The 19241-nt window shown below is 37.7% G+C and overlaps 1 protein-coding gene across 4 annotated transcripts in view; it reads left to right on the top strand.

The window, feature by feature from the left end:
* Nucleotides 1-1078: 1078 nt before the first annotated feature.
* Nucleotides 1079-19241, top strand: part of stau2 (staufen double-stranded RNA binding protein 2) — a 121157-nt gene continuing 102994 nt past the window's right edge. For 2 of the 4 annotated variants that reach the window (XM_079601676.1, XM_079601677.1), the window contains exons 1-6: nt 1079-1160; nt 4083-4290; nt 6243-6373; nt 10072-10231; nt 11215-11277; nt 11507-11642. In XM_079601676.1, the coding sequence (XP_079457802.1) occupies nt 4092-4290; nt 6243-6373; nt 10072-10231; nt 11215-11277; nt 11507-11642 (689 nt within the window). In that variant the 5' untranslated portion in view covers nt 1079-1160; nt 4083-4091. The remainder of the gene's footprint in view (nt 1161-4082; nt 4291-6242; nt 6374-10071; nt 10232-11214; nt 11278-11506; nt 11643-19241) is intronic. The other 2 variants (XM_079601678.1, XM_079601679.1) reach the window with 1 other exon arrangement.

The following is a 19241-nucleotide window of genomic DNA, read 5'->3' as shown; positions in this document are numbered from 1 at the left end:
CCAGAATGCTGCTGCTGCAAGAGTGGTCTTTAACACACATCACACCTCTCCTCATAAAATTGCACTGGTTGCAATTGCCGTTCGCATCAAATTCAAGGTATGTTTGCAGAACAGAACAACCACTGGCTTTGCACCCCTATATCTTAACTCATTACTTCAGACCAACGTGCCATCCAGAAGCAAGCGGATGTGGTACCACCCCAAAGAGGCACAACATCTTTGCACAGACCTTTACTGTTCATAGCTGGTGGAATGACCTGCCAACTCAACCGGAGCTGCTGAGTCTTTAGCCATCTTCAAGATTCTACCAAAGACGCATCTCTTTTGCCAACATTTGACTCAATAATACTAACACTATTATGCTATATTTATTTAAAAATCCTTGCTATGTGTGCTGTGCTGGTTTAGCTGAGACTGGTCATGACATTTGCATACAGTAGTTGCCCTAAATTTATATAACTAAATGTTTACAAAAATGTCAGATAGAACCTTATAATTCCAAGGGGACGAAATGCAATGTAAATATGTAATAATTATAACATATGTAATTAGGCTATAATAATAATAATAATAATTATACACACACACACACATATATATATATATATATAGCCTATATAAAACACCATTTAGTATGATTCATAAGGTGTTTTGGGGGAACAAAAAATGTCCCCGTACACCGAATACAGGCTACTAAATGTTTGTTTTTTTAAATCATTATATAAAAATATTAAATCATTTATTAAACATAAATCTTTTGTAACATTATACATGTTTTCACTGTCACTTTTGATCGATTGAACAAATGAAACAGCGAATTAAACACGTTTTAAAAAGTCCTGTAGTGTGGTATTTAAATGTACAGAGCCTGGATTCATCCCTAGTCGGTATCAGGAAGCCGGACGGTACCATCTGTGCGACAGGGGAGGGGTGCACTCTTTTCGCTGTCCTCAAATAAATAAATACAAAATTGACCAAAACTGTGCTAATTATAAGCTTAAACACATACAATTCACAAAGTAGTGCTGTGCCGTCGTCATATTTGCCTATTTCTGGGGGAAAAACGTGTTGTTAATATGTTGGTTTGGTCCTGGTACCATCAGTTCTCTTTAGTGTTTGCCAATGTTGGAGGTGTAACTGGGGTCTGGCCCTGGACGAAGGTAAACTATTATTATTGAATGCGTTATGGTTTGAAGAAGCGATGAATTCAGAATTGCACTTGAAACTGCGTTCTGTCGTTTGGTTGTTTAGCGGCAGCTCAGGCAGTGTGCATCGATGAGATGTGAGGGGTATTTAGTCGTTCAGCCATGATGTCTGCACATTCCCAGCTGAGTTCAGACCGGTGGCCTGTGTGCTGGAAAGGAAGGTTGTGTTTCAAAACCCTGATTAGGGTTTGAGACACCCCTAGCCTAGTTTATGTTAATGTTTAAGAAAATATAACACATCATAGCGTCGTGTCTTGTTAATTATAACAGACCTTAGAAAATGACAACCTCAGTGAGTGGATAGTCAGAGACAACTGGGAAGAGAGTGACCTCACTTTTGAGAGAGTCAGGTTTACAAAGAAAGCTGTCTTCTGATTCTCTGCTCTAATAATGTCCAGGATCAGGATGGATCCTAGTGGTCAAATGTCACTCCAATGTCTTGATGCTGACTTGCTTCCAGTCCGTCATTTGTCACACTGGGTTTGTTTGTTTTAGGATGGATGTCATGCAGTGATAGCATTTGATGTTATTGAAGTGTGAAGATGTATAGTTGGCTATATAATGGAAATATACGGTGATTTCCAAAGCCCATGGAAGTGATACAAATAGTAAAGTCACTGATATTTATTTAGTAAATATTTGGTTTCCTAGCACACCTCTAAAATGCCCAGAATTTGGTCTTTTCATTCATTAACTTTTTTTCATTTTCATTATTAGCATTTTCATTCATAATTGTTTCTGGGGCTGACAGTATTTCCACCACATTTTTCTTAAATATAGAAGTGTTATTTTAGTATTATTTATATGCTATTAGTATTTATTAATATATTTTTTAAGTAGCCTTTATTTAGGCTATAGCCTATAGCCTATTTTCAATCAGCATTGTAATGTTAGTTTAAAGGGTTAGGTCACCCAAAATGAAAATTCTGTCATCATTTGCTCCAAGTTGTTCCAAACATGTATGAATGTCTTTCTTCTGCTGAACTGAAATTAAGATATTTTTGATGAAATCTGAGAGCTTTCTGTCCCTCTATTTACAGCTACACAACTGACACTTTGACACTTCAAAAAGTTCATAAAGAGATTGTACAACTAATCCATATTAATTGAGCGGTTTAGTCCGAATTTTCTGAATACCCGATTGCTTTATATGATGAACAGATTTAATTTAGGTTAAACTTTTTATTCACATATAAACATTGATCAGCGAACAAAAACAGAAACTCAACTGAACATGTTTGATGCGTGAGAACAAACCTCTTGCAGAAGTTCAAACGTGCTGCGTAACACGAGAATGAACCTCATTGGCTTTTGCTGAAGCTCACGCTTAACACAAGAATGAACCTCATTGGCTATTGCTGAAGCTCACACGTGCTGCGTAAAACACGAAAATGAACCTTATTGGTTATTGCTGAAGCTCACGTGCTGCGTAACACAAGAATGATCCTCATTGGCTATTGCTGAAGCTCACACGTAACACAAGAATGAACCTCATTGGCTATTGCTGAAGCTCACATGTGCTGCGTAACACGAAAATGAACCTTATTGGTTATTGCTGTAGCTCACGTGCTGCGTAACACAAGAATGATCCTTATTGGTTTTTGCTGAACCTCAAAAGTGCTTCGTAACACAAGAATGATCCTCATTGGTTACTGCTGAAGCTCACACGTAACACAAGAATGATCCTCATTGGTTACTGCTGAAGCTCACACGTAACACAAGAATGATCCTCATTGGTTATTGCTGAAGCTCACACGTAACACAAGAATGATCCTCATTGGTTATTGTTGAAGCTCACACGTGCTGCGTAACACGAGAATTAACCTCATTGGCTATTGCTGAATCTCACATGTGCTGCGTAACACAAGAATGAACCTCATTGGTTCTTGCTGAAGCTCACGCGTGCTGCATAACATGAGAATGAACCTCATTGGTTCTCACACGTCAAGTGAACCTGCTTGAGCTTCCGTTCACCACAACTGATGAGTGAGTTGACGAAGGTTTATATGTGAATAAAAGCCTAAGTTCAGTCTGTTCATAATATAAAGCGATCGTCTCTCTTTAGAAAATGTAGGTCTAAACCACTCGATTTATATGGATTAGTTTTACGATCTCTTGATGAACTTTTTGAAGTGTCAAAGTGTCAGTTGCGTAGCTGTCTACTGTATGGAGGGACAGAAAGCTCTCATCAAAAAGATCTCATCAAAAAGATATTCATTTGTGTTCCGAAGATGAACGAAAGTCTTACAGGCTTGGAACGACATGAGGGTGAGTAATTACTGACAGAATTAACATTTTTGGATGAACTAACCCTATAAGGCCTAGTAATTTTATGTATTTTATGTTCTTTAATTTTTCTATTTAAGTTTTTTTTATGTTATATTTATATTTAATGTCTGCTTTGTCAATGACAAAAATGTTTTTTGAATAGTTGTAGTCTTAGGTTTAGTTAATAACACTGAAATAGTCATATTTTACAATGATCGTATCCATTTTAGGAGTTGTTCAGTTTGAATAAACCCCTATGAATTGAAAGTCATGCTGATAGTTTCTGAGCCACTTTTCTTCACCAAAGCAGCGATTGTCACTGCAGTCCCTTTGTTTGACATCTACTTAGACATAATACTGATCTGACAGCCTGCCAATACATGAGTTATTGTCTGACGGAGTTAACTTTGAGTTAAAGAAGATACAGCCTTGTTTGTTTAAAAAAATAGTGTGCTTGGCTTATCCAGTTTGAAATGATTTCATGGCCTTGACCACGTCTGTCCTATAATGGACTGGAAAGGGCTTTTGACTTGCAACCTTCAATACTACAGTCGACAGGCTAGTTGATGTTGAAAAAGATTTTCATGTTAAATCATGTTGTTTTAACAGCGATAGAGCATGGCTCAAGTGAAAGTGCAGACCTCAGCCCCCTTGTCTGGACCTGGCCTGACCGCCGTGGTGCCCGCTGTGGCCATGCCCAGCCCAGGAGCTCTGGGTCTGCAGCCCACCATCAATGGCACAGTGCCAGCCACAACGCCCACCTGCCCCAGCCCTGCCTCTGGCTTTGTGGACTCCACTGTACCATCCAGCCCAACAGGTACCAGGATGCTGAGTGCAAACAAATCTGATGCGTTTTGCCTGTTTAGTCAAAGTACCTTTAAAGGTCCCGATATACTCACAACAAAACTATTTTTTATTCTTAGCTTAGGGGTACAACGAAATATTAAATACGTGGGCAGCGATATACTGTAAGTGAATATCCCAACACCGCCCACACTGCTGAGAACAACGTTTAGATTAATAACAAAATAAACACACACAAAAAAATTGCTCTGCAATTCGGCACGCCAGTAAAGTCACGTCACGTTTATTTATATAGCACTTTATACAATAGATTGCTTAAAAGCACGAAGCTTTACTGTAGTAAACATGAAAAACAAAGTCAGTGTCTCATTTAATCAGAAGTACAACTTTATTTTCTACTATAAAGCAACTCTCCAGTGTGTTTGTACTTGTACCTGTGGCCGTCTGATCTCTATGGACTATAAACCAGAACAAATAAACCAGAGAAGATTTCCATGTGAAAGAAGGCTGAGCCTCAGCACACCTACCTATTACGTAATTGCCACGGACCAATGGGAGTGTGCAGGTGTTTACCAGCCAGAGTGAACTTTTCTGGCAAGCTAGCTTTGGCAAGCTAGCTTTGGCAAGCCGTTTCGAACTTCAATGGGAACCAACGGGTTGAAGGTCCAAATTATCGTTTAACTTTTTTAATTTTTTTTGTAAAGGGCGATTGACTTAGGGGGCTTTCACACTGGCAGTTTAGTTCGGAACGGGGCACGGTTCGCATTAAAAATCGCTAATGTGAATGCTGTCATGCGGACCCGGGTGCGCACTGGGGTACCAAACCCGAGACTACCTGGAGGAGATGGTCTGAGTTCGGTTGCTCCCGAACCGTGCCGCGGTTCACGTGAATGTGAAAGCAACACGGACTCGGGTGCTCACTTGTTCAGGAAGTAAAGTGACCTGCGCATGCGTTTTAGCTTATTCAGTATTCATATTCAGTTAAATAAAACACATGTAAGGGATTATAGTGTTGACGAATTACCTTGGATATGAGCGAGAGTGAGCCTGCAGTGTATTCGCGCATTGCGCGTGGAATCAGGGCAACAAATTTGGAAATCCACTGTCTCCTCAAAAGAGTCTGTTTGCAAGCAGCAGAAGCCCACCCTATGCGACACACACACAGTAAACCTGTGTTGTTCACTCAACTGCGCATAATAGCACCGAATTAGCCACCGGGGGGGCTCCGGGAACAATCGCGCTCGGGCTCGGACCACAGCTCGGACCAAGTCCAGTGTGAAAGCCTCCTTAAGTCTTTGCACGTTTGCTTTGTAAACAATAGGTCGGTACTTCCGTCTACGTCACGCGTGACCTTTCAATGTGTTGTGGCGCATCACAGCTAGTAAGTATATAAATGTTTATTTAATTTTTTTGAAAATTACGAATCGTTTCATTAGACACTTATTCCTCGACTGGGATTGTGTAGAGCCTTTTGAAGCTGCATTGAAACTGCAATTCGGACCTTCAACCCGTTGGTTCCCATTGAAGTCCACTATATGGAGAAAAATCCTGGAATGTTTCCCTCAAAAACCTTAATTTCTTTTCGACTGAAGAAAGAAATGCATGAATATCTTGGATGATGTGGGGGTGAGTAAATTGTGGAACTAAAGGAAGTGAACTAATCCTTTAAGGCAAGTCATTTCACTCAGCATGCTTATGATTAAATTTAATATTTGAAATCACCTATGAAATCTGACAAATCTCTCAAACTTTTCTAAACGCTCATTTTTATTTGTAACATTATAAATACCTGTCACTTTACATCAGACATCCTTGCAGAATAAAAGTATTAATTTCTGAAATCTTACTGACTCCAAACTTTTGAACCGTAGTGTACCTTTGGGTCCGCTGTATGTAGCTGTTTTGGAACAATATGTAAAATACTATGGAAAAACTTGACATGCATTTGTTCATTCTTTCTGACAGGCCCTCCTCAAGAAAACATGGCAAACCCTAAAGAGAAAACTCCCATGTGTTTGGTGAATGAGTTAGCCCGTTTCAACAGGATTCAACCTCAATACAAGCTGCTGAATGAGAAAGGGCCTGCACATGCTAAGGTACTGTTAAAGGGTCATGAAACCCTAAAGCACATTTGTTTTGTACAGGATGCACATCAATGAAAACATCAATAGCACTCATTATGTTTATTATTGAGGGAAAAGTGGCGATTTCGTGTATCCGGTTAAAAAGCAAAATTGAACCAATGCCACGAAAAGTGAGTTATATGCATTCATTCAAAGTGGTGATTGGCTGCCGTGGCTGGAGAGTACGCGTCTACATCAACAGTTTTTGAGAATTTCTCTGCATTATTCATAACATAAGAATTAACTCTTTTAATCCAATCATTGGCCTGTATTAATCATGAGATTGCCTTACAGCGGAGAATTTAAATGCCACAAAATACAGTTTGATATTTGCCTGTATATATATTTGCATTTGGACACATGTTGTATGTATACAAATTAGAGTATACTGTATGTATGGATACTGTAAGTATACGGTAGAAAAAAAGTGTTGTTTGCATTTTCCTCATGATGCGGTCAGAGCTGCAGTTTGACTCCCAACACATGGAAAATATGACTAACAATATTTAATATTTAACACACACATGAGAATGGTTTCTGCATGGAATGCCACGATGAGTTTAATATAACTCGCAACATGGATATCACAGTATGTATTCGGACCGTTTTTTTATTGGACATATTTCATATACTCTAGTGCTCCAAACATGAATAACATATTTCATCATGTCTTCTTCAAATTAAATATATATGTGCAAATAAGGACACTTCTGCAGTGGTACGTCTGATCATAAATGCGAATTATTCTGATACACAGAAGAAAATGTAGACTGAAAATTCAAAGAAGAATGAACAAAAAAGTAACTATGCCTTTGTTCTTTCTGTGTGTGTCATTTGTTCAGACACTGTAGTGCTCTTTAATGTAATGAAAATGATTATAGACCTTCTTCCTAATTTTTCATATAGACCAATAGCTATGCAAATTTATTATTCTGATTTGTTGATATTTCAAAGAATAATTTATCACAATGCATTTGATTTGTTATTAATAGTTGTTAGTAGTCTGTTACAAGATTTTTGTGAGTTTGTTCACAAAAGAGTTACAGAGTTACAGTATATTTCTAAAATGGCCCCAAATCTGTTTTCTCTGCTCATATTTTAATATTCATTTGTCTATATAATGAGTTTGTTGTAGGTCTGTGTTTGTTGTTGACTCCCCTCTTCCCACCCTCTACACTCCCATTTTTTCCCACAGCTTTACACGGCTGTTTCTTGAGTCTTTTTCAAATCTGAGGTGTGACGACACAACATACATTTTGATGATTCAATTTGTATTGACTTAAAGTAATGAGAAATTAGTTGACTTGTCTTGAAACTACTGAAAATATGTTCTATTAATAACGTTATATGTTGTTAATGTATTTTTTGACTGAGCCCACAATAATCAGCATATAGTCTGTACAGGGTAAATATAAAGTGTTATATAAAGGCCAAAAAGGGTTAAATAAATGCAAGAAGGATATGTCCAATCACAATTCAGTATGCAAATGATGTCATCATGTCTTTCACTACATTCAGAATGGTGAACAATTTATAAATGCAAGACAGTAGGAGATTTTAATTTTAAACTGAATATATATATATATATATATATATATATATATATATATGTATATATATATAATATATATATATATATATATATATATATATATATATATATAAGCTGAATATAATAAATCGGTAACACTCTAAATAAGGTTTTATCTGTTAACATTAGCTAATCACATTAAAATCCAAAGTTGTATTTGTTAACATTAGTTAATGCACTGTGAACTAACATGAACAAACAATAAACAATTATATGTTTTACTAACTAGCTTTAACAAAGATTTATACATGCTAATAAAGATTGCTCATTGTTAGTTCATGTTAGCTAATGTGCTAATGTTAAACTTAGGGTAGGCAATTTTCAGAGCGGCTAGCGATAGCAAGTTAGCTTTGAATGCAAGAGATCTCATCCTCCCTTCAGAGCATCTCCAAAGCCATGCCTTCTTCAAAACACATGAACACATAGAGCAGGGAGCAAACAAAAGCGTCACGAGATGAGACAAATTACCTCATGTCTCCAAGCACATAACATTAGAATAACAATGAGAAAAGACAGATTTAAGATTTAAAGAACACTGACCACCTGACTACTGCAGATTCATTTCGGCGTCGATAGTGTTGCCATTAAAACGCATAAATTAGAGTCACAAACCGCTTCGAGTATAACGTCACGGGTTTTCATCTCTTCCATATTACAGTAGTTATGGTGTGAATGCAGCATAAGATCGTTGTTTTGGTTCAGGCTTTTCCGGTGCTCGGTGACTGAGGTCTGTCTACGGCCCTATTTGCACGGGATTAGTTTTACATGGAGAGGTGGGGTAGTAATTATTACCAGAGCTTCTCCGTGAATTTAGTCCCGTCCGAATGTGCCATCTCAGTAATCATTATGGACAATGTCATTTAAGATTATGGTGACTTTTACCTTTTGTTAAAAAGTCTGGAAAAATGACCTCAGGTAATGCCAATTTAGTCCGAATCCAAATGTCTTGAATGTGATTGCTGATGTTGTATTATCCTAACGCTTTCCCCTCGTGTGTTTTTTGAATTACCTGAGCTACCTTTGGACACCAGTTTTTAGGATGCTTTTATTTAATTTCAATATGTAGGGTATCCGATGAATTTTTTTAATTATAAAATTAGCCAAATCCCAAAAAAAAGTAACTAAGACTACCCATTTTAATATCAGTGTCAAGTAAGAGTAAGATGCTTGTCTAGCAAGCTCTGCACATGACCTTCTGTATCGCCCACATCTAGAAAACACACACTCACAAACAGAGATGTAAGTCCTGTCCGAATTAGTACATGAAATCAGTCGTCGAGTGATAATAAATTGACGTTTAGAAAACTAGTCCCGTCCGAATAGGTCTTAACTCTGCATAACATGAAACGCTGTGACGTGAGATGTCTGCGTGAGCAGGTGCGCGGAGGTATGGAAATACATACGTTGACAGGCAGGTTGGACATCGTATCATTGCATTCAGACTGAATTTAACGACTGGATGAATATTTTATGGTCCTACACCTTCCACAGACAATATACTGTATATATATAGCCTACATATAAATACATTTAGACCACTTAACTTAGTGATTGCTATCAGGATGTGAAAAGACTTTCAACCAGCATAACAAAAAGAATCACCTACCCTGACTTTGACAAATAAAACCTTATTGTAAAGTGTTACCAACAAATTGAATAAATATTCATTTTATAGTGTTGTCTTGCAAGAACTCAAATCATGTCACCCAAGACAGTCCCTCAGCTGATCCTTGCCAAAGTTAGGTGTATTGCTGCCAAAAGCCCAAATCTGTAAAAAAAAAAAAAAAATGCTTAGCAAGTATGGGAAAATGTGCAGTCATTAATGCAAAATAAAACCTGACATGACAATCAGGATCTTGCATAATCTTGAAAGCTTTTATTTTGCGAAAATGACTTGCTGACGGTACATTATCCTACTTATTACATGGCTACTTAGCTAAATAAATAAATACCTGGATGTGAAATATTGAAGTTATTTTGTAGACAATGTCTATATTAAATAAAAACTTTCACTAAGGAAATAGTCCACTCTAACAGAAAACAATCAGCCTAGCTCTCCTGCTGGATTGTGTGTGTGCAGATCTTCACGGTGCAGCTGTGCTTGGGGAACCAGGTTTGGGAGTCAGAAGGCAGCAGCATCAAAAAGGCCCAGCACTCCACAGCTACCATGGCCCTGACAGAGAGCAGTCTCCCCCGACCTCCTCCCCGCTCCCCTAAAGCCGACAGCAACAGCAACCCAGGTACACACATCTCTCAGGGACATTATATTATGCTGTGGAGATGCGTTCTTCACGGGTGTCCAGGGTGGGATTGTAGGTAAACCATTTGAAAGTGTTTCTCTGCTATAAATATTTAGCCAAATGTGGCACACTACAACTGGCCATAATAATAATTTGTTACATTTACATAGCGCTTTTTCTGGGTACTCAAAGCGCTAATGTTAAGTAGTTAATCTCATCAACCACCACCAATGTGCAGCATCCATCTGGATGATGCGACGGCAGCCATATTGCGTCAGTACGCCCAACACACAACAGCTTATTGGTGGAGAGGAGACAGAGTGATGAAGCCTAACAGTATATAGGGATGATTAGGAAGCCATGATGATGACAGAGGCCAATGAGCAAATTTGGCGATGATGCCAGGGTTACTCTCTTTTTTCGAAGGACATCCTGAGATTTTTAATGACAACAGAAAGTCAGGACCTCGTTTTAGCATCTTATCCTAAGGACAATATGGTGTCCTCATCACTATACTAGGGCGTTAAGGACCCACACAGACCAAATGGTGAGCAGCACCCCCTGCTGGCCTCAATAACACCTTTTCCAGCAGCAACCTGGTTCTCCCAGGAGGTCTCCCATCCAGGTACTGACCAGGCTCAACCCTGCTTCGCTTCAGTGGGCAACCAGTCTTGGGCTACAGGGTGATATGGCTGCTGGCGCTAAGTAATGGGCTGTAAAGTAGAGCAGTGTTCTTTAGTGAGGGTCCAGAATGGGCTTTTAGGTCAACCTGCAGAGGGGTTACCCAGGGGTTAACCACTATAAATATTTAGCTAAATCCAGGATATATACATATATTACCGTAAGTATTTCTTCACCATGAATTCTGCTTTTAAACCCTATTATTTAAAAAAATAAGTTGAAATAATGCGGGCTGATGAGGCTCACTGTAGGACTGTCTTTAAATGTTTACAAGTTATCATTAAAAATCAGTTTCCCTATAGAGAAAATGGATGGAGTTTATACTTCCGGAACCCGACTGTTGCACTGTATTGTAGGCCAACCAGGTGATTGATTGTTTGAACTACTTTTTGCAAAGAAAAAGAAGGAAGTCGATGGTGTTTTACCACTATAAAATGTGGGATAATACAAATACAATTATAAAATACAATACAATTTGTATGATAATAATAAGAATTATTATTAATTCAATCATTTATTTGTTTTAATTATTTATTATATTTTTCAGTTTTGTACATTATGGAGCAGGGGGTCACTGATCCATCTTTTTTGCAGGCAGCATCACTCCTACAGTGGAGTTGAATGGCTTGGCCATGAAGCGAGGGGAGCCAGCTATCTACAGACCCCTGGACCCCAAACCCATTCCCAACTACAGAGCCAATTACAACTTTAGAGGAATGTTCAACCAGAGGTACGTGCTTAAGCCTGAGGATTTTTTGAGTCTCTGAAGCAGAACTGTTATCATCATGAGCGCTAGATTCTAGGAGTTTCAGGGTGTATTCACACCTGCCTTGTTTGGTTCGAATGAATCGAACTCAAGTTCGTTTCCCCCCTTGGTGCGGATCTTTTGGGCAGGTGTGAATACAGCAATCGCCCTCGGGTGCGGACTAAACAACCGAACCGAGAGCCAGCTGAAGAGGTTGTCTCGGTACGGTTCCAAACGAACTCTGGTACGATTCGTTTACAGTGTGAACATGAACCGACCCAATTGCAGAAAGCACTGCACCTTTTTTGACAAGGTCAGATTTTTACTATGTAATTTGGTGTGATGAAATGCCTATACATTAGTGTTGCAACGGATCACATTTGATCTGTGATCCGTACGGACCAGCTGCCCCACTGTTCGGCACGCATGTGATTCGCGGATTAACTACGTATTACCATCGTAGACTGACCGCTTATCATTTGGATGTTTTTTGTCTTGCCAATTTACACATTCAAACTATTTTAAACGCAGAAGAAGGGGCGAAAATTGGGACTCGTGCGTTATCTGTGACCACAGCCGCACGCACGCAGAGAGAGAGAGAGAGAGAGAGAGAGAGAGAGAGAGAGAGAGAGAGGCGCGTTATAATATTCCTACTGTGTCATTAATGTTAATAAAACAACAACAGCTTTAACAAAGATGAAACTATATATTTAATTTCTACATTTTACATTTAGGCTTAATTATTAATTTCTCTACCGGAATTAGACTTTGTAACTTTGCTATTTCATATTCATCTCTGCTTGTAATTTGTGTATTGGTTCTTATTTTATTACTGACTGTTCACTTGTTTTTAATAATGTTAGAACTTTATCAGTGAAGAGCATGCTCTCTCCGACAGAACCGTCTTGCAGCACATCTTCGTATTCGCAAAATCCTAATTACAACATCATATAGATGACATTGCATCATATGATGCTCATAAGTTTCTTCATATTGCGTTAGTAGCTGATAACACCAAATCAGTAAAAGAATAAAAATTGCACTACGGAAGATCTCCATAAATTGCCTGTTTTTGCACTTCCTGCCTTTCCCTGCTTGAGAATGTCTGTCCAATGAATGGATGACTTTAGCACACATGTGGTTTTGTTTACAAATTTTGGTTCACTTGCAAAAAGGGCAATGTGAAAGCAAACACACACACAAAAAAATCAACATTGTATTTGGTCCGGACCAAAGCAAGTGAACTAGCGGACTTTCCTGGTGTGAATATCCCCTCAGTTTCTGGTAGATGTATTATTTGTCAGTACTGCCACCCAGTGGTGTCATACTTGTGTTAGGTCAAACATAAAGTGCACAGTGAACTCAGATTAGCTGTCCAAATAAGGTTAACTAGGGTCTGATTTTAGAGATTGACCACTGTATTCAACATTTTAAAGATTAAGATGCCTGGTTTGATTTTAAAGCTTTCACTGTTGGTCAAGAGAACAACTTTTGGGAATGTGATAGAAATTTAGCTCATCACCATTAGGTGGCAGTATTGCCCTTTTTTTCTTGTGTAACAGGACTTTGACTGCACCCATATTTTACATAAGGCATCAAGAGGAAACCCAACATACTAACAGAAATATAAAAGTAAACACAACTGACCTTAATATCAAACGGTGAAGTGTATTAATATTGCCATATGTTTGGATGATGATGTATTGGAAAAACTTAGTTTCATTGTCTTTTTTTGAATGTTTGTTTTCCAAATATCTTTTGAATCGTGATGGCTTCATACTCTTGACAGACAATAATTTACCACACACACACACACACACACACACACACACACACACACACACACACACACACACACACACACACACACACACACACACACACACACACACACACACACACACACACACACACACACACACACACACACAGTTGGCATGAATTGCAAGTGAACTCTTATTTATCGTAGTCTGGGTCATATTTTCTTGTACCTTTCCTTTCGTTCATTGTTTTTGAGGATGAGGGCTTGTCTCATAATTTGTGCTGCAAAATATCTAATTAGATACTTAAATGATATTTAATTCTATTTCTAGGGATATTTTTGAAGATTCACTATACTTATGTATATGCTTAGAGCTTGAGTGAACATTTAGCTCTGGAAATTTGCAAAAACATCTAATTTATGTTTTTGCAAACTTTGAGTTGCTATTTGTTGGCAAGGTTTATTCCAGCTGAACTGGCAAGAATGAAAAGAAACACGCCGACACTGACGTATTCATCCGCTAAAAGGCATGAACAGCGAGAAGCAACGTTGACGCTAATCGGAAAACTACACATTACAAGGAGCACATTACACCTTAATCCTGTTGTCATTTGAAGCTTTTATTTAGACATTTGCTTTCGATTGAAGCTCTATGGACACTGTGAGAACAAAGACGAGGTGAGAAACCTGAGTCTTGTAATGCTAAGATCTCAACCTGATATCAAAAAGCGTTAAAGGGCCTGCGTGTAGTGATTTTATGGAAAAAAATGCCTATACACTGTACGTTTCTTCGCTGCACATCTAGAATTTCTGTGATGTAGTCTTTGAAATAGTAATACAACAAGGAGCCAAAGTAAATCGGATCCTCCGTGTGATTACATCATTTTGGTGCGGAGCCTGGCCGGAGACCACCGTGAGGGACTGTTGTAGATATTAACGGTGTTGCAAATGTATTCTACCCTTGAGTTTTCTTCCTTCTCCTCAATCAACACAGATTCTCTCAGAGGTGTTACAAGCCTTGTATAATTTAAGCACAGATTCACTTATTCACAGCTCTATTATTGATAGGCTGTATTCGAATATTGATGTTGTGTCCGTACTGTTCATTATGGAGAAGAGTAATAGTGTAGGCTGTAGTGAATTGAGGGATTATGAGACTCAGAGGTATTGGCATATATATATATATATATATATCTATATCTATATCTATATATATATATATACACACATGTATATGTGTGTATGAATATCAGGAAGGATACTGATTGGCAAAAATGTATTTTGATTTATGAATTGGTTAAAGGGGTCATATCATGAGGAATCTTTTGAGATGTATGGTAACATAGTCTGACTTGTTTTGTAAGCTTGTTTTGTGCTTCTGAAACTTTGTTAGAGAGCTGAATAAATTTGAGTGCGGTGAGTTAATAATGAAGAAGTGGGATGTTATTATCGGAAAATCTTAGTTTAGTGTAGCGCCTACAGCTCTGCATATCCTTCTGAAAGATCCCGGTGTTAGTAACAAGTGACTGATTTTTCTTGGATTAATTTTAAAACATATTTGACTAACATCATGAATGGACCACTGATCAAATTTTTGAGTATTAATAAATTATTAAAATCAGCTTTTTCCACTTCAGTACGTGTTTACATGCACTTTAATAGTTTGATTTTATAAATAATTTGTCTTTTTAAAGGGCACCTATTATGGAATTTTGAAATTTACCTTTCATGTAGTGTGTAACATAGATCTAAGTGAACAAAAACATCCTGCAAAGTTTGAAATATGAAAGTGCACCGTATATAAAGTTATTGTCTTTCAAAAGTAAGAGTCGACTCGGAGTCATTTTTATGAATCGTTAGAAGACCGAGGCTTTTTCTCTGACTAGATGACGTCAACTTGTCAAGTTATTTGAATACGATACGCCAACTTATTGCGCTCCAAGGCCAGGGAAAACATCATGGCGACGAGATGCGGTGTTCTGAAGTGCGGCTCAAAAGACGACTTTTTTCATCTGCCCAAGGAGGAGCATTTGAAGACTAAGTGGCTACAATTCATATATACAACTATACCACAGAAGTATAGTCCGAGCCTTGTGCTTTGTTCGCGCCATTTTCAAGACGATTGCTTTACCAACTTAAATGCAATCAAGCTTGGATTCGCGAGCCGGCTGATATTGAAGGAAGGTTCAGTTCCAAGTGTATTTGCATCAGCTTCCTCCTCCGTATCACAACCTGTAAGTGTTATTAATAATTGTTGCTTTTATGTTTTATGTAGCATGCTTAATAATTATTTTGTTTGTTGTGTAAGCACCGTTTAGCTTCTAGGTCTTCAATGACAATTGTATTGAGATATGTGAAGTGTTTGTCGTTGTTTTCGGAGTTGTCTTAAAGAATAGAGTAATACCTCGTAGTAACGTAACTACATTTTATTTTTTTTATTTTTGTAAAAACGTTATGTTTATGCATCGGGCTAATGCAAACAAAGACTGATTGTGCTTTTACAATATGAACTCTGGGCTATGCTCGCTAACATAACATTAAATTCTTTATCTTATTTTTAGTTTTTTACTACAAACTACAAAGCAGTGGACTATAATAATTATTATAACACAATTTAATTGATAAAAGCATCATTGTACTCCGTGTTAAACAATAAGTATTATCTATGTAAACACTGCTGGGTCATCTGACCAATCAACGCAGATTAGCGTCGCGCAAAGGAGGGGTTTGAAAAATGAGTCGTTGAACGATTCATTTGGGAGTCGGTGAGCAAATCAGGTAAAAATAAATGCATATTATACGACAACAAAAGTGTTTTTTGTCATTGCATGCATGTAAAACTGTTTTTGAGGACTCCCTAAACAACATTAGGAACATTTTAAATGTCATAATAGGTGCCCTTTAAAATGTCAAAGAAACAACGGAAATTGTTCTGGTCTGATTTTTGCTGAGTCATTCGAACAGACCTATATAATACTATTGTATTCTTGCTTCGTCTTGATCATGCGTTGATCAAGTTTGGGGTCCGTACGATTTTTTTTTTTTAAAGAAGTTTCTTATGGTTACCAAGGCTGAATTTATTTGATTAAAAATACAGTAAAAACAGTCATAATTGTGAAATATTTCTATTTTAGTATATTTTCAAATGTGTTTTTATTTCTGTGATTGCAAAATTTAATTTTCAGCAGCCATTACTTCATTGTCACATGATCCTTCAGTAATCATTCTGATATGCTGGTTTGGTTCTTATTTCTATTATCTATGTTGCAAACAGTCGCTTAATATTTTTGTGGAAACCATGATAAATTTTTTAGGATTCTTTGATGAATTGAAAGTTCAAAATAAAGGCATTTATGTTAAATGGAAATATTTTGTAACTGCCATCTTTTGAATGGTAGTCTATTTGGAAAGAAAGAATTAGCTCGGTTATACCTTTGCTTGTATTATTTACTGATATCCACTCATTACAGTCCTGGCTAACTGAGTCTGAGCTGTATTAACTCACTCGTCATATCCTCTCTCAGTCCATAGAGACTGCAGTCGTGCAGATTAACAAAAGCATCTTTTCTGAGAAACAAATCATGTACCCAAGAGTTTAAAGTGGAGCCGAAAATTCCTCATTATCCCAGCTTAGTTAGACTCAGACCAAATTTACACTCTCATCCTGGCTCAGCTTATGTGTGGATCTGAGTAGGAATTAAGCTGCAGTCAGGTAGCGTCACACAGTTACCTCACTTATACAGGCCTTTGCTCTGACTAACATCGGCCTTTGTGTCCCTAACAACATTCTGTATCCATCTGCCTTGGGGAGCACCTGCATTCTTTCAGAGTCGAAATTTGGATGGGTTTTTTCCGGGACGACCTCACCTTCTCTTATTTGGGCATGACAGCAACGTTGTGTCTGTGCTTAACTGTTACAATAATGAGGATAATTACTGTTGAGCCTCTCCAGTGATATTTCCTGGTCTGATATTGAGCTGTGGCTGCAAAGACTGGAAGCTCAGTGGAAGAGAGCTTGTTAGCCGAGCCGGCGTGGTGGAGGTGTAAATGCGTCACTGTCTAGGCCAAATCAGCACCTTGGTTTGTTTTGATTGCAATAAAGATAAAATGGCTCTGAGGTAGGGTTGGCTCAATACCAGATTTTGCCTTTATTCTGGTACCCCAGTATCCATACATTCGTCCATGCAAAAACATGGTAAGTATAGGCCACTAAATGGGTGATATCACTTATGGGTGATAGATTTGCATGTCATTCAAGTGGAATTTTTTCTCATAGGCTAATTGAAATATACCGTATTTTAATCAGGTAAGGTCAAAGGATGAACAACTATCAATTAACAGTAATATTTATCTAGAAAAATATTATCACAAGGTGTGAATCTCAGCATATTTTCACACTGAAGTTTCAAATTGGAATTTTCTTTATATGTGACCCTGGACCACAAAACAAGTCACATGGGTCAATTTTTTTTAATTAAGATTCATACATCATCTGAAAGCTGAATAAATAAGTTTTTCATTGATGCATGGTTCAGCCGAGATACAACTATTTGAAAATCTCGAATCTGAGGGTGCCAAAAAATCGAAACATGTGAGAAAATCACCTTTAAAGTTGTCCATTTATGTTTGCGATTGTGCTGCATTCACTCACAAAAATAAATATTTTATATATTTACAGTAGGAAATGTACAAAATATTTTCATGGAACATGATCTTTATCTAATATCCTAATGATTTTTGGCATAAAATAAAAATATATAATTTTGACCCATGCAATGTATTGTTGGCTATTGCCACAAATATACCCGTGCGACATGTGACTGGTTTTGTGATCCAGGGTCACGCATTCCAGAATACAAAAATCTGAACCTTGAGGTGAGAAACCTCAAGGTTCAGTGTTGGGCCCAACTCTGTTTAGCATATATGCTTCCACTTGGGCATATATTAATAGGAAGTATGGCCTTGTGTATCACTGCTATGCTTATGATACTCAAATTTGCATCACCACTAGCCCTGATGTCAGCTGCATGTTAGCTGTTTTGAGGGAGATACTCAAAATCAGAATTTGAATGCAGTATAATTTCCTGAGACTGAATTGCTCCAAAACTGGGCTTATGCTGATTTGTATGATGGCGGCTTCTTGGAATGTTGATTATATTAGTTTGGTTGTCGATTCCAATATACTTCTCACTTCACAGGTATGGAATTTGGGTGTCATTTTTTTTATCCTCACCTAACATTTAATGAGCATACAAACCATATTTCAAAAATATTGGCCGTTTTTTAACTTTTCCCTGTTGCAGAAACGCTCATACATGTCTTTATTACCTCCAGATTTGACTATTGTAATGCTCTGTTCTCTGGCCTTTAAGCTAAATCTTTGAATAGGCATCAGTATATTAAAAACTCTGCTGCTCGTGTGCTCACCCATACTTCTCCACGTAAATAAATTACACTGGTGCTCTCAGTTGCACTGGCTTTCCATTCTCGCTAGAATTTATTTTAAAGTTCTCATTTTAACATTAAAAAACATTACATGGGATGGTGTATCTTTGTGATCTCATTAATCCATATACTCCACCATGGTCTCTCTGTTCTGCTAACTTTCTTTTCATCTGCCTTCATGTGAATTTCATTGTAAAAAGATCATGGGGGAAAGAGCCTTTTCCCACAAAGGCTTTCTTACAAAGTTATGAAATGCTCTTCACTTCACTTCCAGGAATGCTCCTCTCGAACATTTAAAAAAGTTAAATCATGTTTATCTAAGGTTGTTTTTAACTAACTTACTGTTTTCTTTGATCTCTTTTATCCTTTTTGTTCAT

Source organism: Phoxinus phoxinus (genome assembly GCF_949152265.1).
Source record: "Phoxinus phoxinus genome assembly, chromosome: 24".
NCBI lineage: Eukaryota > Metazoa > Chordata > Actinopteri > Cypriniformes > Leuciscidae > Phoxinus > Phoxinus phoxinus.
This window is presented reverse-complemented; position numbering and strand designations above follow the sequence as displayed.